The 22,225-nt window shown below is 41.5% G+C and overlaps 2 protein-coding genes across 3 annotated transcripts in view; one reads left to right on the top strand and one right to left on the bottom strand.

Moving 5' to 3' along the window:
• si:dkey-23f9.4 (hydrolethalus syndrome protein 1 homolog) overlaps positions 1–384 on the top strand; it is a 29,888-nt gene extending 29,504 nt beyond the window's left edge. For both annotated transcript variants that reach the window (XM_039737842.1, XM_039737841.1), the window contains exon 12: positions 25–384. In XM_039737842.1, coding sequence (XP_039593776.1) covers positions 25–156 — 132 coding nt within the window. In that variant the 3' untranslated portion in view covers positions 157–384. The remainder of the gene's footprint in view (positions 1–24) is intronic.
• Positions 363–19,892, bottom strand: mrpl4 (mitochondrial ribosomal protein L4). The gene is made up of 9 exons (XM_039737843.1): positions 19,720–19,892; positions 15,118–15,199; positions 10,357–10,516; positions 6,144–6,195; positions 4,392–4,509; positions 2,422–2,528; positions 1,601–1,710; positions 701–774; positions 363–550 (listed from the first exon to the last, which is right to left on the bottom strand). Exons 1-9 carry the CDS (start codon positions 19,765–19,767, stop codon positions 405–407), a joined length of 897 nt encoding a protein of 298 aa, XP_039593777.1. The 5' UTR covers positions 19,768–19,892; the 3' UTR covers positions 363–404.
• Positions 19,893–22,225: the final 2,333 nt, after the last annotated feature.

Here is a 22,225-nt window from a genome sequence, read left to right as displayed (position 1 = left end):
AGATTTACGCCTTGCATTTAACAGAAACCACAACGCATCTTTGTTCCAAACAATTATGTGGTGCCAACAGAGAAAAAACGTTCTGCACTGAGATGGGAAGTGCGCCATGACATGGCCAATGGTGTGATACCACAGAAAATGTTCTTTCCAATCTAACTGAAGAGAGACACTTTTAAACCCGTGCCAACTGTATGCATGTCGCTAATGCTTGCTTTCATTCAAGGGCCACCAGTAAGTTGTACCCCAAGTGTACTGTCCCAGAGGATCAAACCTATAAGCTGAAGGCACAGCTGTTTTCTATCACGAAAATCCAGTTGTACTGCAGTTACTATTATTTAATCACTGACCGTTTTTAATGTAAATACAGAATAAATTTTTATTTTTCCTGAGAAGTGTGTCATAATTCATGGAAAATCATTGTAGGGCAACCTAAACGGGTAAAGGGGAGAGTATCTGTGATCATGCCAAAGCAGTTTCTTCTCCAAGAAATTCACTGCGTCCACGGTGAGGAGAACAGTTTCGTGTTTTAGCATGCTGTACACATTCAGCCCTGTTTAAAAAGAAAATGAACATTCATGAGATGGTAACAAGTTCACACAGCAATTGGAAATGACGAAAATGTAGGATTTATTTACAGGAATCAGATGTAAACTAAAACACTAGTAGTGCTGTATGGAGTCGTGTTAAAGATTGTACTTACCAATGACTGGCATCAAATTTATGGTCTTCAGGTTGGCTGTAGCCTTCAAAATATTTTCTGGCATGTCTTCATGGCTGCAGTTTTAAAAAGACAAGAAACAGCAGCACATATTAGCCTCAGCATAAAAACAAAATTCCTCACAAATTCAAGGCCTACCTAAACTGGCAGCACTAGACACAGGCAGCAAACAACACTGGTAAGGGCAAAAGCCCACTGCAGGACCCACTCACATAGACAACATTAACTAACCCCACAAGTAACCTAACCTACATGTCTTTGGGGATGCAAGAAGAAAACCAATGCAGACACAACATCTGGGCAAAGGATTTGAAGTGGAGGATTCCTCAGACAGCAGTACTACCCACTGCGCCACCGTGCTGCCCTCCTGTCTCTTCTCTCCTCACATTTATTTACCATTGTGGTTGTATTATTTAAGCAGACATACCATCCATTGTATTTACGCCAAATCAGATATCAATAGTTTGGCCTCAAAGTTAATAAACACCTGAGCAACTGGAGTTCAGACTGTAGGTCTTAATATCTCACACACTATTAAAAGGAATAGGAAAAGCAAGAGGACTTCAGTACTTCAACCCCCATTACTTAAATAGTCCTCATGAGAGGCTTCACCAGACCTGACATGTGCCTTCATTTATGATAACCCTGACAACAAGTTGTGCTACAAATTTCACTATAAGAAAACCATTATAGAAGAACTAAAATGTTAGTAGCCAAATAAAGACCATGACAAATGTATATTAATGCTGTCCAAAACATTACTAGATTAATTATAAAATGTTACATGTAAAGAAAAATACAACAGCGTTGTGCTGCTGGCATCCCAAGTACTTTCATTTTAACCCAAGTAGTGCCAGGACTGCAGCCTCGCCAAACACTTACACATCGACAATCAGCACAGATTCGCCCCACTGCCTCTGCTTGGCCAGGTCCAAAAGGTACTGTGGCTCTGGGGTGGGTATCTCAAGAGAGTCGATGATATGAAGATAATCCTAAAAAGATGAAAATGTTGTCACTTCATGGAAGAAAATGCAGAAAACTGTTAAAATAAAACCCTTTACCGACTACTTGAAGTGAGCTTTTCTTCATTAACCGAACAAAGAAATATAACGTACAGGACAGGACTGATCCTTCATACCTGAGCAATCGAACAGACTCCGAGCAGGATCTTTGATGCAGCAATGGGTACTGCTTTATGTTTAAACAATGTCTCCCCCGCCAGGTACACACAATACATTAACAACATTCACAGAAACCAGCACAACGGATAGCAAGACAGGTGCACAAGTCCGATCTAATATGGTGGGATTGAAACGTTTCTGTTCATTAATGACATATACATGAATTAGTGTTGCATGTTTTGCTAAGGTTTACGGATGTGGAGAGAGAGGACATGCAGGTGATGGGTGTAACAGAACAAGATGATGAGGACAGGAAGAGATGGGAGAAGATGATCCGCTGTGGCGAACCCTAACGGGAGCGGCCGAAAGAAGAAGAATGTTGCATGTTTTGCTATTACAGAAAGGCAAATATTAGAAGGAGTAAATGTTTACAAAAATATTGTACAGAATAAATACTACTATATTGGTAGTTAAGGGAAACAAAATTCTATTTTATAGACGCCTTCCAAACCAAATTGAAGAATATGTTTGTTTTAACAGCTGTGAAATGTTGAAAAGCCAGTAGACAGTGGAGACACTTACCTGAGCTAACTTTGTGCTCAAAGCTACTTTCAGTCCCAATACACGCACTTTCATGGGCAACATGTAATAGTAACTAGTAGGCCCTCTTGGTCCATGTGCAATACCACCTTTAAAAAAAAAAAAGAAGAATACTTTAGATAAACGGACTTTTACAATGCCAGTAACACTTCTAAGTTGCATTTGGAGTGTGTCATTTGTTTTTGACGCACACACACACATCACTGCAACATTGGTGAAATCATTCACGGCTACTTCAATTCAGTAAGGCTATTTAAAAGTCAAATTCAGAAGTTTGAGCCCATCACAGTGTTTTCCATAATTTATACACAAACACACACTACAGATAACTGAGCATTATACAGTGTGTACACACTGTGAGTACACTAATACTATACAGGGGGAGCCAAATAAAAGGACCACATTTCAAATGTTTTTTCTACAAAAATGCTACGACATAAAATGAATTTCATGACGACACAAGAAAGGGGATGCAAAATAGATATTGTTCACCGTGTTTTAAAAACGATGTCTTCAAAGTGGTGGCCATCATTAGTGATATGCTCTTTGAGACGATTTCTAAAACACTCACATGACTCGTTCGGCCATTTTAAGGGGAATAGCGTTGATTTCGTGCCAAATTGCATCCTTGAGGGCTTCAAGGTTCTGAGGTCGGTGTGCGTGTATAACCTTTGACTTGAGAAGAAATTGCACAGAGCGAGATCAGGCGAACGTGAAGGTCATCTGACATCACCGCACAAGGAGATCAGCTTCCCCAGAAACATCTCCCGTAAAACATGCATGGATCTCCGCGCGGGCCGTGTGAGCGGTCGCTCCATCCTGTTCACACCAGGCATCCACCACATCCATTTCTTTCAGTTGGGGCTGCAAAAACGTTCTGCAGCATTTCAGTGTAACGTTCTGAAGTGAGTAAGGGCCTACAATACTAAATTTTGCAACGGCACACCAGACTGTAACACGCTCACTGTGCGGGGGTCTCTGATGAAGTTCACGAGGGTTGGTTTCAGCCCAATAGTGAAGGTTTTGCTTATTTACGCAACCACTCAAATGGAAATGTGCCCCATTGCTGCATATGAAGATGGCATCTTGGTGAACGGTTTGCAGAATGTTGGCGCACGGCTCTCCCAGCGAGTTCCTGCACTACCATCATTATGTATGGATGGAAATTAAGGTCCTCATGCAAAATCAAAGACGTGTTGGAAATGCCAAAGGCAGAAGCGCGCTGAACGTCTAGGAGACTGCAAAATTGATGCTCTTACTGCTTGGATGTTTTCAGGTGTTCATACAGTTCTGTTTCTATCTTATACCCGTCTGTCTAAGTTTAGCCCCCCACTGAAGAATTACTTTCCCGATTTGGGATGTCATCGTTAGGAGGAATGCTGAGATGTGATTCGTTGTTTTTGAAGAACGCCTTGTCAGTGAAAGCACGGTGTGCACCGGACCAAGGCATGTGGCAGACTGAAAACTACAAGGGATCGCCTAGCAAAGGACCCCAACCCCAACCCACTCGGCTGCCTCTACCTCATGCAGTGTCCTTGAGAAATGTGGCTCTTCACTTTGACTCACCCCGATATCCATACACACACAGACACAGCCCTACTGTATAATGTAGGGAAACAACAAAAAAAAAAAGACCAGCCATTAAAAAACAAGGCTGGACTTTATCATTTGTTACAGAAATTAACCATGTATCTAATAGAACTGCATTCGAGAGAAGACAGCCATCTACTGCACTCCGTATGCAGTGTGGACTCCAAGGTATGAACAGTGGCCATCAATTTACTGAGACTATACACAAAGTTGAACTCCCCTGTCTGCACATTGATATGGCTAAAATTGTTGACCAGCCTTTATAAAACATCTTCGACCAAGCAAGCATAGACTAGATCCTTGCTGAACAGACACGGACAAAAATAAGACGCGTTCAGTTATTTTTTAGGATGACATCTCACCTCCTCTCCATAATGGTGAGCGAATGCTGCCATGCCGTGCTCTGCCACTTCCTTTCTGCTGCCAGGGTTTCCTTCCTCCACCTCTCACTTCTGCTCGTGTCTTTACTTTAGCATGGCTCTACGATAACAGGAAATCTCAATTGAAAGAAATATCTCATTGTCGTTGGTTTTAAAAACAGTGCAACATTTTCATTTCTTGGTTTGGAAAATTCTAAATTCATCTTGCATCTTGCTGCAAGTCAGTCCCCTCTTGGACTTGAATCTCCAACCCTGTGCTTCCAAGACCATAAAACAGCGTGCTGTACTGAAGTCACTCCATAAGTGTGTTACACCAGTGTTTAGCATGACAAGTGACATTATTATTAATACTGCATTAGGCCACACGCCAACCAAGAATAAAAACAGGCAGTTCGGTTAAAGCTGTTAACAAAGTAGTATATCTCTATATATCGAGTAGGAGGCAGCTAAAGGGCTTGAGTAATTGTAATACCACATCAGACCAGGGGGTGGCGGGGTGCACGGACTGTCTTTCTCAGTTCCTTGCAGACCCTTTCCAGGAAATTCCGCCAGGTTCCGGCACCTTTGATAACGTCACATCCTGTTTCAGCCTCTCTGATGACGTCACTTCCTCTACGGGCCTTTAAAGCTGCCATCTTGCTTCTAGTTAATCAGTTCTGTTTTGGACTCAGTCTTGTGAACAACTCTGTTTGAAATCTTAACCTTTTGAAGCCAGGGCATATTATACGGGTGGCTGTCCCAAACCTTAATATATAAAATCCAACGCCTGTCTGCTTTTCACAAGAGAACTACGTAAAGGATTTAGATTGTTTTTTTTTTTTTAATTTGCTTGAACAATCCGGTTGATTTTGCGACTTCTCTCATTGCGCTATGCATCATAGTACGCTTGTGGTACCGATTTATTTGCGCAAATCTGAGAAACACGCAGCAGGCTGAGGGGAAAGAGACAGGGCCCTCCTCACTCACGTGCCAGCCTCTGGTGTTCCTTACATCCGTTTAGCTACTGAATGAGAGAACTACTTAACAGATTTAGATCGGGCTTTTTTCTATAATTTGCTTGAACATTCCGGATGATTTTGTGACTTCTCTCATTGCACTAAGAATCATAGTTTGCTTACAGGAGTGATATATTTGCACGCATCGGAGACAGAGGCTGCAGGCCGAGGGGAAGGGGAAGCGTGTCGTCAGGGGTCCTCCTCACGGTCCTGTTTTACTACTATACAGGCGGAGTTGCGGCTAGTCTGAAAAATAATAAGACTTTTTAACTTGCATAGAGGTAAGGTGGGTGGTATTAGAGAATTCAACATCAGCCAAGATTATCACTATAGAAAACTCAATTTCACAATTGGTCATTTGACTCAACCTGATGTCAAGAGTGGAGTGTTTAACACAATGTGACCATCAATGTCTAGATGACAAATAACAATACATACGAAATGATAAGAAACATAAACCCTCTTAGACAATCAAGCATTGCCTGAGGTGGCACATGTTTTACTCCCTTTATGTATACTTTTGTAATTTCCCTTCATAAATAAATGAACACTTGCCACAGTTCAGCACATATAAACATAAAGATTTATCTACTGCTCTGGACTGTAGGCAATCGACAAGAGGTCTTGCTATGCAAAACACCTAAAACAGAATCTTCGAATGGCCCCATTTGTTTTCACTGTTCAGACTCCATCATAGAGCACTCCATCTTTTATAGTCCATGATGTCATCTTTACTTACAATTCTTTTGAAATTCCTCTGCCAGACAATCACTTCGTGAAGTATATCCAGTCTGTTGATGGAGAGAAGAAAAAACAATACATTTTAGCAATTGGGTCTTACAACTCCTACTAAGAAACACATTATAGGTGTCTGGCTATTAGAAAGTTCAATAATGTAGAGCAGGGGGTTCTTAACCTGAGGTCTGTAGACCACTAGGGGGTCCAAGGATGCGTTTCATGGGGTCAGTGAGGGTCAGATAAAAAGTAACATTTATATTCACTATACAGCCCGGTACTGCTGATTTAGAGTAGATGTAGTAGTAATGGTAGTAGAAAACATAGTAATAGTAGATCGCTTTTAATTTGCAGAAGAGGATTGTATTTCATAATTATAATGAGTAGTCATTAGTTTTTTTTAGCTTGTTTACTTAAAAGTTTAATAATACTTTGTGTGTGTCATATATGTATGAGACAATCAAATCTCAATAAATAAAGCACATTATATTCACTGCATGCAAAGTTGTGTTTATGTGAATATTTCTGGGGAAGGGGGCCCATAGCTTTCATCAGATTCTTAAATGGGTCCGTGACTCAAAAAAGGTTAAGAATCACTGATCTTGAGGTAACAATCCCACAACACTAGGGGAAACCCCTACATTAGGCCCACTGGATCTTGCCACATAAATGACTGCTTGTTCTGAGACTTGAGCATCACGTGTGTAATTCCGAGTCAGAATCATCGGGCCTAAATGTGTTTTCACAGCATGGGTGTTAGAAGGACAGCCACACTGCCACAGGTGTAAGGAGAATGGGCCGCTGCCCCCAATACATCAAGGCAGCTGTGGTCCAGTGTCAGAAACAGATTCAATGACAAATGTCAGAAGAGACTGGCACAAGTTGTGTCAAGTAATCGATGGTCTACACGCAGTCAAATGACAGCACACTGGTGCCAAACAAAGTCTTCAAAACACACGACTCACAGACGGCCAAGTTCCAATCTTGTTGTCACAAAAGTGGGTGAAAGGAGCTCAAAATGAAAGATTGGAAAAAAAACTTTTTCCTGGACTGGTGAATGCCAATTTCTCTTAATCCTTATATATAATTTGATACTATCCGTATGTATGGTGTTCGCGTCAATACCTCGACTCAATACAATTTAGAACCATGCAAAGGGACTCTGCCTCTGTAGTTAGAACATCGCATGGCAAACGCGGACGCAGTATTGCATGATTGGCTAAGAATGTTCGAATGTTTCAGTGACGCCGCTGGACAGCCGAGTATAGTAAGTCGGTGTTGGTTCGAGCAGATAATAGTAAGTTCGGTTACTTTTTTGGAATGTTGGTTTGGTGGGGCGTACTTTCCAGGACGAACATTGTCGACTGACTTAAACTCTTCGACAGCTCCAGAACAGTAAGTAATTTAGAACGTATCGCCATTTGCTTGGTACGTCGGAATCTATCTTTGGGCAGTTCAGTTTTGGCATCCGTCCTTCTGACATATATTGGCAAAATGAGTAATGACGGCTGGGTATTAACAACAGTCACTGTTTAAATTTTAGCCGATCTCAGATCTATTGACCACGCCAACATAATTATTACTCCGATTCTGATTAGAGTCGTAAAATACGGCTTGTTTTGAAAATTTGTTTGCCAGAAAAAATCAAATGAGCTGCGCCGAAGAGCTGAGTTCACGTCTCGCAGCGCCGTTTAAACAGGAAGCTCTTCATTACATCGGCCGTAAAGGTCTATTTTAAGCACAAATCAACGTCATGATAACAAAATCATTTCAAGGACTTAAAAAAACAAATAATTCTTTGCAGAGAAAGTATGGATGTCACAAACGTAGAATTTATAGCCTGATTCGATCGGGCTCCCAGTCGCTATTCACTCTAATAGGCGCACAGAATCCCCTTCAGTCCACTTAAGTCACCTCGCAGTTTGTGAACAATTCAGTTGGTGGCAGCACAATACTGAAGGATGTTGCCTTCATGGTGCTTACTGGGTTCTTCAAGATCAACTGAAAAACATCAGTGCTGATCACGTGCAGCTCTTCATGACAGCAGCATACCCAATGTATAAAGCGCCATTTTTTTTAAAGGGCTAATGCTTCATGCCATAAGACCAACTACTATCTAATTTATAGAACCTATGGGACACGCTTGTATGAACACCTTGATATGGACCAGCATTCTCATGTCACACTTTGGACACTGGTAGGTAGATGACCCCATGAACACCATCCATCCAGGTTTCTAACAACATCACAAAAATAGACAGTCTGCCTTGACAGAACTGGGCATAAAGTAGGGGTCAGTACTAGATTGGAAGCCAGTCAATTTTACACACCAACATTCAGATCATTTACAGTCATCAATTACCCTATTGGGCTCATCTTAAATATTTTGTCATTCTTGTCCACCAATCTACATTCAATAACCCACAATGACAAAGTAAAAATATGTTTACAGGAAAAGTTTGTAAATTATTATAACAAAAAAACAAACAAAGAACTGAAATTTATCATTCATAGACATATTCAGAGCCATTACTGTGGAACTCCTCCTGTGGTTTAGTGCATCGTGTTTGCTTAAATTATCCTGGAGATGAATCAAGAATTTCGAGTCCACCTGTGGAAACTGTTCGGACATCGTATAGAGAGATACACACCTGTGTATACGGGATAAGGTCCCACAATTTACACTGTATGTCAGGACAAAAACCAAGTCAAGAAGTTCAAAGAACTCTGAAGATCTTCATGATCAAACTGCAGTGAGGAATATGCATCAGACTAATGCATTAACTCTTTTGAGGCGGGTGACGACATATAGTGGTATCTTCACGTAGCTGTTGGCCGCCACACGAATGCGCTAAGCAGTAAGAATAGCTGAGGACCCGACAGCTGATGCTGGTACGTCACTTTCATTTTCAATCTCCACATAACATGCATCAAAACCGGAGTGCAATAAGTCAGAGTCTGCACTGATAAGCAAAACATGTCTGCAGAATATTTTGCTTTGTGCATTAGCTTTGCTCTCTCACCTTTAGCTCCGGCAGCTGGTCTGCTGCACGTTTCTGATGGCCACCGAATAAAAATATTCAGTCCTCAAAGAGTTAAAATACTTCTAAAGATTTGAGTGTGAAATGGAAGATGTCTGGAAAAAAATACAACTCTTCCGAGAGTTGCCTGTCCAGCTAAACTGAGTAACTGGGCAAGAACGGCCATAGTCGGGGAAGGTAACCAAGAATACAATGACTACTCTAACAGAGCTTCAAAAGTTTTAGGCTGAAATGGGAGAAACTGTGGTAGGACAACCATCTTGGCAGCCCTCAAATATTTATGGTAAAGTGGCTAATGTCCATTTGGAATTTACCAAGTGGCATTTAAAGATCTCATGAGGGGAAAAAGACTCTTTGATCTGATCTGACGTTTTTGGGAAAAATTCCAAGCACTATGTATGTATGGCAAAGACCAGGCATCACTCATCACCTGCCCAGTACCCTTCATTGAAGCATTATGCTATTGGGGTGCTTCTCAGTAACAGGGACAGGGAGACTGGTCAGAATTTAGGGAAGGGTGAATGCAGCCAAATACAGAGATGTCCTTGCAGAAACAACGCTCCAGGCTGGTGTGACAGTTCACAATGACCCGACGCATACAGACAGCCAAGACAATGCTGGATTGGCTTCAGGACAAATCTCTGACTGTCCCTGAACCTGGCAAACCCCACAGAAAATGAGTGGAGAGACCTAAAGATGTCAGTTTACAGATGCTTCCCATCCTATCCTGTCTTAACAGGGTTTGACAGAAATGGGATAAACTGCCAAAAATCCAGGTGTGCAAAGCTTGAAGAGACTTACCCAAGGGGCTTCTAGAAAATAATAACTTAATACTTGTTTAAGTGACAGTTTTTTAGTTATTCATTTTTATTAAACCTGCAAACATTTCTGAATACGTTTTCACTTTGTCATTATGGATTAATGAGTGGAGCCGGATTGGCATAAATGTCAGGTTTATCCATTTACAATGAAATCGCCAACACAATAAAGTGCGCAGAAAGCAAAGTAGTTTGAATACTTTGTGGATCCATTGTATATGAGCTGAATGTGTGGTAATAAAGAAAACAGGAGTGATATATAAACAAATTGTCACTCTCATTCCTTCAATTAATTAGCTATTTATGCTATAAATACAGAAAACATCACACAGTCAGAAAAAAAAAAAAAACACTTTACCGGGGAGGCACAGCAAACACATCAGGATGCAGTTCGACTAGTCCCAATGTGTCGTCTTTCAGGGACTCCAGCCACGCTTGTTTAGCACTTAGCTGGGGAGGAATTTCAATCTCACATTTTCTGAGAACAGGCAGTCCTGAACCAACCGGGCTGGGCCTCTCTGTAAAAATAGAAGAGGACAACAAAAGACAAATCGGTTGAAAAACTATCACCAAATTATCCGAGTGCTATTTAAAATAACATTCCCAAACCGATTTATTCCATTTTGTAATCCCGAGATGCTGGAGCCAACTCCAACAGCACTGGTTACAAGGATGAGGCACTGCTGCGCAGAGGGAGCCACTCACACCAAAGTAACTTTGTATGCACTTTTGCCTGAAGTTTAAAATTTCCTGTATCTTCAGTAAACTGGACTTACTTTTACATTTTTGAGGTCTCTTGAGTTCTTGGTGAAGCATATCACATAAAATACTAGAATCATCACTATTGCTAATATGCTGGTAAATTATAAATGAAAAGATTCAAAAGTAAAGAAAATGTATAAGCCGAGAGCAAAACAATGTAATTTATAGTTGGTATTATGTATTAAAAAAAAAAAAAAACTACTGATACATAATCTGATACATTTAATCTGTTTTAGATGGTATTAAGTAGTTTAAATAGTGTTATCCATTTTCTGAATTATTTTTTTCCTTTACAAAACAGCCAGGAGCCAACATCCTTTACTGGACACACTGACTTACTCACACAGGTACAATAGGGAGTTATGAAATATCATGAACCTTGAAGCTTCAGGACCCTAAAAGAATTATACAAAAAGTTTCCTAAAATTTCTATTCCAAAAGCAAGTGTGTTAAGTTGTAAACAAGCCTCGTGGTTGTGTTTGCATGATTGTCTCTGAGACCAACTGATTCTCTATCCAGATTCGGTTCTTGTCTTGTGTCTTATGCTGTTGGAAGAAGCTTCAGTCCACCATTTCCCTGAACTTGATTAAACTGGATTTAGAATGTTAGGTTATAGGGCGGCATGGTGGCGCAGTGGGTAGCGCTGCTGCCTCGCAGTAAGGAGGCCTGGGTTCGCTTCCCGGGTCCTCCCAGCGTGGAGTTTGCATGTTCTCCCCGTGTCTGCGTGGGTTTCCTCCCACAGTCCAAAGACATGCAGGTTAGGTGCACTGGCGATCCTAAATTGTCTCTAGTGCGTGGGTGGGTGTGTGCCCTGCGGTGGGCTGGTGCCCTGTGTTGGCTCCAGCAGACCCCCCCTGACCCTGTAGTTAGGATAATGGATGTTAGGTTATAAAGAAAAATAGTCCCCCACAGTAAATCTTAATTAGCAACACCTAATTCACAATCACTTTCTCCTTATTTGGTGTACTACTGCTATCCATAAAAAGTGAACAACTAACTTCTTCCACTACAGCTGTCATGCAGCACGTAGACAATAAATCTGCACCTTTGTGCTACCTTCAGTCACACGTACAGCCATTTGCTGGCTCTCTTTCAAAAGGAAAACTCTTAAACTCAAAGAGCTGCTAAATTTCTTATTCTTCTTTCAGCTGCTCCCATTGGGGTCGCCACAGCAGATCATCTTCTTTCATATTTTCTGTCCTCTCCATCTTGCTCTGTCATCCCCATCACCTGCATGTCCTCTCTCACCACATCAATAAACCTTCTCTTAGGCCTTCCTCTGTTCCCCTTCCCTAGCAGCTATATCCTTAGCACCCTTCTCCCAATATACCCCTCATCTCTCCTCTGCACATGTCCAAACCAACACAATCTCACCTCTCTGACTTTGTCTCCCAACCTTTCAACCTGAGCTGACCCTCTAATGTCCTCATTCCTAATCCTGTCCATCCTCATCACACCCAGTGCAAATCTTATCATCTTTAACTCTGCCACCTCCAGCTCTGTCTCCTGCTTTCTGGTCAGTGCCACCGTCACCAACCCATATAACATAGCTGGTCTCACTACCATCCCGTAGACCTTCCCTTTCACTGTTGCTGATACCCGTCTGTCACAAATCACTCCTGACACTCTTCTCCACCCACTCCACCCTGCCTGCACTCTCTTCCACACTCTGCATTACTCTGTACTGTTGATCCCAAGTATTTAAACTCATAAACCTTCGCCAACTCTACTCCCTGCATCCTCACGATTCCACTGACCTCCCTCTCATTCACACACATGTATTCTGTCTCGGTGGTCCTACTGACCTTCATTCCTCTTCTGAATTTCTAAATTCATACATACGGTAATAACTATAAGTCAGAAGCATCAGTATGGCTTCCAAGTCAGCTGTCACCTTCAGTTCTGTAGATGCAAACATGTGTATATCAAAAATAAAATTAGTTGCGGCTGAATGTGAATGAGTGAAGATTATTATTTATTTAGTACATTTATTCAAGTCAACTTACAAATGCAAACTACAATGAATACAATTTGAGTCATTACAAAGTTAGCAAATGATTGAGAACAAAGGTCAAAAATTAAGCACAAGATACATAGTAAAATGAAGCTGAGGTGTTTTAAAAGCATCCAACCAATGAATGCTAACATCCAAGCAGTCAGTCATTTTCTTCCTAATCTGTAAATTCAAAAGGGCGCCTCATTTTCTGTGAAACTTTCACTACTTTAAGTAGGAGAAGTCACCTGAAAGCATTCCCATAAACGTCACACAATCCGGCTTTAAAAGGAACAATTCTTTTAATAATTTGATGAGAATAAAGGGCTTTTCTGGAAACGAGGTTGGAGGCATGCACAGAAAGAAAAAAAAAAATGTCACACGGACAGTAGCAATCTCAGTTGAAGGGACTCTGTATCTTTACAGTAATCCGTTCCAGAACCCCCCGTGATAGACGAAAATCCACGAAGTAGAAACCATATGTTTGTGTAGTTATTTTTATATATTTTAAGCCCTTATAAACTTTCCCACATTAACATTATTAGAGCCCTCTAGACATGAAATAACACCCTTTAGTCAAAAGTTTAAACTGTGTTCCATGACAAGACAGAGATGACAGTTCTTTCTCACAATTAAAAGAATGCAAATAGATTTTCTTCTCTACAGGAGCAGAGAATTTCAGAGGGAGAGAGAGAGAGAGAGAGAGCTCGCAAAGAAAAGCAAACAATCAAAAAATCAATACTTGTGCTTTTAAGTTTGCCGCGGCATTTTTTGAAGGAGCGTTAGTATCTTCTAAGCAAACAGCCTCTGTGCAAACAGCCCCTCTGATCACATCTCCTCCGTCAGGCGCAGAGAAAGTCAGAGAAAGTCAGAGAGAGAGAGCGAGATTAAAGCAACAATCAAAAAATCAATAAGTGGGCTTTTGTGCTTTTAAATATGCCGAGCACCGCAATAAAGCGGCATTTTTTTAGAGGAGCGTCAGTATCTTTTAAGCAAACAGCACCTCTGCTCACAGCCCCTCCGTCAGGCGCAGAGAACGTTAGAGAGGGTGAGAGAGAGGCAGAGACAAGCAAACAACAAGCTCCGCGCGGGATGCATATCTTATAGCATTGAGGAGTTTTAGTTAATATGTAATACGTGCTCTGATTGGGTAGCTTCTAAGCCATCCGCCAATAGCGTCCCTTGTATGAAATCAACAGGGCAAACAAACTGAGGAAGCGTGTAGCATAAATTAAAAGACCCACTGTCTGCAGAAATCCGCGAACCAGCAAAAAATCTGTGATATATATTTAGATATGCTTACATTTAAAATCCACGATAGAGTGAAACCGCGAAAGTCAAAGCGCGATATAGCGAGGGATTACTGTATTCAGTCGGTCAGTCATTATCCAACCCACTATATCCTAACACAGGGTCACGGGGGGTCTGCTGAAGCCAATCCCAGCCAACACAGGGTGCAAGGCAGGAAACAAACCCTGGGCAGGGTGCCAGCCCACTGCAGGGCACACAAAACACTCACACACCAAGCACACACTAGGGACAATTTCGAATCGCCAATGCACCTAACCTGCATGTCTTTGGACTGTGGGAGGAAACCGGAGCACCCGGAGGAAACCCACGTGGACACGGGGAGAACATATCTTTATTCAACTGAAAGAGAAACAGTAAAGCTTAAGACAAATTTTATGAAGTGCCTCCATATAAAATGAGAAAGAGGTTAGAATGAACGACACCAGTACCTGACAGAACAAAGAAAATGCACAATTAAAGAACACAACTTCCATACAGGTACCAACGGCACAATGGATTAACCAGATCTAAATGGGAACGCAGCCCATTGCAGAGTACACTCTCCTATACTGGGCTGACTCAGAGTCACAGATCAATCCTAAACTACATTTTTTAGATCAGGGGATGAGCCCCAGAGACATTTCACCTGAAAACATGGAGACTGGGTGAACAGAACACAAGCAGTGACTGATCTGGATTTGTAGCCATGACTATAAAGCTGTGAAGCAGCAGGCCTAATCTGTGGCTCACAAGTATCAATAATTTCAATGCTGTGTGATATTTTCTCCATGTAATTGGGTTGAATGATTTTTATTCATATTGTATTTAGAATTTCTGTACAAGTGTTTTTCTAACCTGTGTAGTCCTGTGTGGGGGTCACGGGGGTCTGCTGGAGCCTATCCCAACTAGCACAGGGCATAAGGCAGGAACATGCCCTGGACAGGCTGCCAGTCCATCGCAGAGCAAACACACACACAGGCCAATTTAAGACTTGCTTTATAAAGCTAATAATAAATTGAACTGAGAAATACATTTTAAAAAGCGAACAAAATTACAAGAAGTACTGACACAAACCTCGCTTTGCAGTGCTGATTAGATTTGGAGGAAGTTTCAGATTGCTGGGTAGTCCAACATCCTCTGGCAGTGTTGATAAAAACTAAAAAAAAGACAGAAGAAGTAATTCATGAGCAATGCCAAAGAGACTATATTTTCAAAGTACTGGATAAAATATTCAATGGCTGGAAGTCATATGCCCAGAGGAGAGAGAGATGGGGGAAAATATGGAAGGAAACAAAGACAGCGAGGAAAGATGGATGAAAAGCTGAAAAGGATGTAATGAGGGACGACTCTCTGGTCTCTGGAACTGCTGATCAGAATTGAAAGGCTGAAATACCGGGTTTGGTATCTGGACCTTAAATGCAGTTATTTTCTTTAGGAATTCACCGACAAGCACATTGTGGGCCGATACAATTAATCAACCTTTCCTCTACTATATCCACCAATTCTGATATTAATACTGTATATCAAGCCATGGACACCCCAGGCCAAATGACATGAACTGTTGACATTTCAGGTATGAATAGTAAATACAACTTTGAGAGTAAAGAAGCTGATACAATTGCATTTTTATGAAAATGTGCATGCAGTTACGATCTGAACTGAAAAAATATTAAAAACATGAAAAAGAAAATGTAGCACATGCAAAAGTTTGGATCGCATTTTGTACACGACCAGTGATTTGTTGTTGTATAATCACTTGCTGCTTTTAAAACAAAATCATTATTATTCATCATAAAACTAAATTCAATTTATAAAAGAAGTTCCACATTTTTCAAGTTGAAGTTATTTCTTCAACACCATGGTATGCTTACATTTGCCAAATAAAACTGTGATCTAAAAGTAAAGCATTTCTGTTAAATACATTTTAGAAGTACCTTGTCAATTCTTGCAGCTTACAATAGGGGTAAAAAAAAAACCCCAAAAGGTCCATAAGTGAATGCAAAAGCCTTAAAACTTACTAAACACGTCTGCTTTGAAGCATCACTTCTGTGTTTAGGAGGCATCCTTGTGATAATGAAAGGAAGCAAGAAATAATTTTTGTATTATAGATCCTTGGAGTTTTTTTTGCATGAGGTAAGACGGTCTTACCTCACGGTACATAAGAATTTACCAAGTGAAACTGTGTTTCAAAGTCCAGTGATTTCTATCAATTTAAAAAATATCTCATCCCCATTCACATTTTAAATTGGAGATAATGGAGAACAGGTATAGCTGGAAAACAAAAGCCTTAAAACTTACTGAATATGAAGGTAAGTCAGTTGTTGAGTTTTGATCTGCATTTTGTGATTACACACAAATAATAAACTACTAGCGGTCCCTGCTGCTCTACCCACATAGTAGTGAAACAGGACAACGTTTAAAAATCTCTCTATTATAAAAAAAAAAATCTTGGGAGGGAGACTAGGGAGACGAGACGTGATCTTTTCCGAAGACAATTTGACGTCCCATGAGACAACATTTAAAACAAGTCCATGGACGTCTAACCTAGCAGTTGTTAGAAATGCTTTTGGCAGACAGACATCATTTGCTCCCAGCTCTTAAAACAACGACAAGCGACAAGCAGAACATGCAGCTCGCCAGCAGCAGCAAGCCAGCAGATGATCCGACTGCTTCTCCTTAGCGTGTGTTCAGCAAAACAGACCCCAAATTCACAACATGAGTGGCAGAGATGCAAAGTGGCAAAAGGACAGCTGCTGTACAGGCTTTGAAATGATCAACGCACAGCACGCCAGCAGCAGCAACAGGACAGCAGATGATCCAACTGCTTCTCCTTAGCGTACGTTCAGCTGCCCCCTTCACAACACGAGTAGCGTTATACGTCCTGCGAGAAAGAGATTTAACCACGCCTGGGGCCGGAAATAAAGGACAAGTATTGTTTTAAAGTAAAAGTGAAAGTAATGCATATGTAACAATTCCCATGAAAATAACAATTTCTTTAAATATATAGATATGAATATATGTATGTATGTATATCCGGTAAACCAAAACCGGGGGTGGGCGAGCGAGTTGAGCCCCCTAGTCAATTTTTTTTTAAAAAAGTAGTAATTTGTATTGAGAAGAATTTATATTGATAGTGTTCGTTATCCGAGGGCCTCTTGATATACAATATTTTTGATTTTGCTATCGGGGCGAAAATGTAGCTGTGATCCATCCATCCATTATCCAACCCACTATATCCTAACTACAGGGTCACAGGGGTCTTCTGGAGCCAATCCCAGTCAACACAGGGCGCAAGGCAGAAAACAAACCCCAGGCAAGGCGCCAGCCCACCACAGGGCGCGCACACACACACACACCAAGCACACGCTAGGGACAATTTAGAATACCCAATGCACCTAACCTGCATGTCTTTGGACTGTGGGAGGAAACTGGAGCACCCTGAGGAAACCCACACAGACACGGGGAGAACATGCAAACTCAAAGCAAGGAGAACCCGGGTCTCCTAACTGCTAGGCACCGTGCCGCCCTAGCTGTGATCTCTTCGCCAAAAATGTAAAAAGGTACCTCTGGCCAAGCGGAAGGTAGGTACACTCCAACGTCAAACATCGCCACTGTATCTGATCGTGTTCACCTCTGACGGGACAGCGTCCCCCACGTGGGGAGAAAGGCATGTGGTTGTGATATCTCTGGTAATCAGCAGCTACCCTCTAAAACACACGTAGCTGTGATTTCTCTCTCAAAAATGTCAAACGTTACTGCTTAACAATCTCTAGATGATGATGTCTGCTGAAAAAACAGGTATCGCTGGCTAAGTGGAGGCATGGTGCGCTCCAACAAGTGGCGAGACGTAGAGTGAGTGACGCGTGAGTGAGGAGGACCCCACTCAGCTCCCTACTCCTGACATCACACTTCCACCTCCCCTCGGCCCACAGCCTCTCTCTCGACTGCGTGCAAATAAATTGGTGCCACAAGTGAACTATGATACTATGAGCAAAATGTTCAAGCAAATTAGGGGGAAAAAACCCGATCTAAATCCATTAAGTAGCTCTCTCGTGAAAAGCATATGGATTTCATATATATATATGCGTGTGTGTATCATTTCTGAACGAAAAAAAAAAAGCCCTCCAATTTTATGAGATTCAGTCAATTTAAAAGAAAAACAGCTGTGTGTGTGTTTTTAGCACTTGTAGTCTTCTGCTAACTTTTCACTCCCCCCCATGGTTTCATTCTTGAAAGACCAAATCACAGTAAGCCGCTCTTGCCACGTGGCTAGTTTTGTTTTGCTACACTTCTGTATTTCTGTGCGTACTCACACAAGTGATTAGAAAAAGTATTCCTACCTTGAGAAAAATGGCACCAGGGATATGCAATAAAAGTATTATTTCCAGATCCCCTTTGCTGTCAGAAACACGCATCAGGAATATGGAAAGCGTGTTTTCTGTCACTAAAACTCAAAGAGGATGCATTTGACAAGTTTTAGGCTTTTAGATTATGGTGGTGCTTCACACCCCATTGCCTCTCTTGTAAAGCGTCAGTTCGGGATAGATACTTTTTAAAATGTGTAGAAATTGCTGGACTATGTAATACAGTTTTATGTGGCAAATGCATATATACCATGTTTGTGAATAAATAACTTTTGACTCCCTTAAGCCCAATTGCAATCATCAAGAACAGACAAGGTATTTTTAAAGTTTACATGTCACACTTCACTTTAGAACACTATTTTATGTGTTATGTGCGCATAAATTAATATATACAGTAACTGTGAAGAAATAACTTGAAATTGAAAAACATCAAACTTATCCTTTAATTCCTGTTATTTTTAGTTTACACAACACAGTAACAAATGGACGTTCCAACTGGCAGTTTGCATCACGTTAATATTTTATCCAGCAATTTCTGGAATCAACAAGAAAAAGAAACGTGTGCTTGTTTTGTAACATTTTTGCTTAAATGAAATTGGATTTCAGCAGATGTGGTGGGCTGGCGCCCTGCCCAGGGTTTGTTTCCTGCCTTGCGCCCTGTGTTGGCTGAGATTGGCTCCAGCAGACTCCCGTGCTCGTATAGTTAGGATATAGCGGGCTGGATAATGGATGGACGGATGGATTTCAGCAGATCTCAAGTCAGCTGTGACATTTTTGTTGTCCACAACCTACACACGGATTTAAATGCTCATTCCAAACTGACTTGGTGTGAACAACGGCGGGGTTTGGACGTAACAACACGGGGTCACGTTTGAAAACCTGTTAAATGTAAATCAATCCATCCATCCATTATCCAACCCGTTATGTAACACAAAATGTTAGAACGTTTTTTCTTCGCAGAAAGAACTACTGACACATGGAATAAACTACCACGTAGGGTGGTGGAGAGCAGAACTTGAGGGACCTTCAAATCAAAACGTGATGAATGTTCTAATTGGCATTCCATATCATTGGATTCTCCCCACTTGCATGGAAATACCGCTTCCATTGGTTACGGTCCCCATGTTAAAGTGTTCCTTTATCTGTCTCTACTCACCGTCCAAAGCCTGGTATTGCCAGACGACTATATTTCATGTTTGTTGAATATAATGTGATTTCTCTTTCAATGTTGACTGCGTTCACGTTCGGCTTAGCTCGTACGTTTAAATCGTGGCGGACACTAAATGTCAGGGAAGAAAAAATGTCTACTTACCGTCTTTCCAATCTGTCTGCAGCACACAGACAATGATCTACGAAACATAACTGCAGCCAAAACAAGACATTCATAGACAGTCCAGCTCGCGTTGCAGAAGGTCAGACGACGAAGACGAGCCGCGCGCCTGTCACCGCCAACAGCATGCCGTCGCGGGATGATGACGTAACACGCCCGCCTCCTCGTCTTCTTCTTGTTTATTGGCGGGTAGCAAATCAACTGTAGAGGTACATTACCGCCACCTTCTGAGGAGTCAGGATAGTGCACCCAATATCTACCTTTCACACACACGTACAGCCTACATGATACTATTCCAGTGAAGGTAACGAGCGATGGCCAATGAGTGGCCACCTTATTGTTAGCCGGCAAGAGAACGCGGAGATGCCGTAATTGAAAGACGAAAGTAAAACTGACATGTGGTTTTAGTGTTTTATATTGAATAAATGTTTGGGATTGGTATCGGAATTTTTCTTTCTCAACTGCATGTGTATTTAGCGCATATGGCACAACTCAGTAAGTTTCAAGTATTTCAATATGTTTTTATGATTTTTTTCACCTCCTTGACCATAGCCAACCAAACTATCCAGCGTGATGTGTTTATTTCAGTTTCAGGGTTTAAACCAGTGTATCACATTTTGATTCGGGTTACTAGGATTTCTTTCTCCCTCCAAAGCGTTTTAACAGTTTTCTGGATGTCACATAAATGTCTGCCTTTTATTTGTGTATCTCACAACTTCTGCCAGAGTGCATGAACATGATCTTTAATTAACACCTTTCCCTCCTCCATACTTTGAATTTTTAAACTTCATTGACTATTTGGCCAGCGCTTTCTGACACTGACCCTCTCTGTTGCCTTGGGACCGGCAATACGTCGAGCTGGTTCGCCCCCTGGTGGCTGCATTTCATCTGCACATGGTGTTTATTGATTGGAGAAGGTGTCACATCAAGAGGTCTGGAGGTGCATAAGGGAAAAAAGGAGGAGCACAGAAATGTGTGAGGATTGTCCAGGATATGTATGAGGGAGTGAGGACTTGTGTCGGGGTAACAGACAAGATCTCATTTAGAGGAGGTCTGCACCAGGGACCCCCTTTAAGTCCTCACCTCTTTGAGCTGGTGATGGATGTGTTGGGTCATGGGATGGAAAAAACAGCCCCACCTGGTGTAGGCTTTTTGCTGACAACATTGTGTTGTGCAGCACCAGAACATATGAAGTGTAGAGGAAGCTAGAAGAATGAAGAATAACGTTGGGAGATAGCGGGTGGAAGATAAATAGAAAGAAGACAATATGTGAGGTTTAATGATGATCAGGATTCAAAAGTTAGCCTGCAGGGAGAGCCATTGAAAAGAGTGGAGAAGTTTAAATATCTTGGATGAGTGGTAGTTCAAGATAGAAAATGAAATGCTGAGATAAACCATAGAGTGCAATGTGGATGGAATAACTGGAAGAAAGTATCAGGAGTATTGTGTGATAACAACCTTCCATTCTTGATGTTCCTAGAAATCTGTTAATACCGGTACATTCTTAGTTGTGTGGATATTCTGAAAACCATAAAGATGTACCCGATAATTCATCGACATTTGTATTCGTCTGATTCTTTTGGGCAAACCCCAGCAACACTGGAGCAGCACAAGGAACGGGCCTGTCTCCTTTTCTCTTCACTCTGTGCATGATCAACTACTAATATATCACCTGGTCATGTCACTTGCAAAAATTCTCAGATGATTCTGCACTTTTGGGAAGTATTGGTTAGAGGGACGAGGTAGAGGAGAACTTTGTTTCTTGGTGCAAAGAGAACTGTCTATATCTTGACTTCAGCAGAACCAATGAACTGCTTATTGACTTTCACTTCACCAAAGAGCTTCAAAGTCCGGTCACTATTCGGGGAGAGGATGTAGTGGTGGTCAGCTCCTACAAGTACTTGGGGGTCCACATTAATGACACATTGAATTGGTCTTGTACATTATTTTTCTTAGGAGACTGTGTTGCTTCAATATGGGACGTTACATCATTCTATAACTCTGCGATGGCCAGTGTGGCGTGTTGGGTTGGTAACATCACTGCAAGAAAGGCCCACCAGAATCAAGAAGCTGATTAAAAGGGCAGGCTCAGTTGTGGGACACACTCTGGACCTCCTGGAGGTCATAGCAAAGGAGAGAATGAAGAGAAAACTGAGGGTCATTATAAACAATGCTACACATCTGCTCCCTCTGACACACTAACACTGAGGACTTTCAGCCAACAGATCATTTAGCAGAAGTGTGTCAGGAAATGCTACAGAGGGCTCCTTTATATCAACAGCAATATACCTGTATAGTGCCACACTGAGACTGGGGCTGCCAAGTCAAAAGTTTCCTTTCTTTTACATTTTCTTGCTTTATTTTCATTCTGGGTGTGTATATTTATCTACATATTGTGAAATCGATGCTATATAGCACCCGACCCGGCACAGAGTCACCCTGAGGCACGTGTAAAAACACACAAAGACTTTATTTTCTTCAGCTGGAG

The sequence above is a fragment of the Polypterus senegalus genome, chromosome 16, assembly GCF_016835505.1.
Source record: "Polypterus senegalus isolate Bchr_013 chromosome 16, ASM1683550v1, whole genome shotgun sequence".
In the NCBI taxonomy this organism is placed as follows: domain Eukaryota; kingdom Metazoa; phylum Chordata; class Cladistia; order Polypteriformes; family Polypteridae; genus Polypterus; species Polypterus senegalus.
This window is presented reverse-complemented; position numbering and strand designations above follow the sequence as displayed.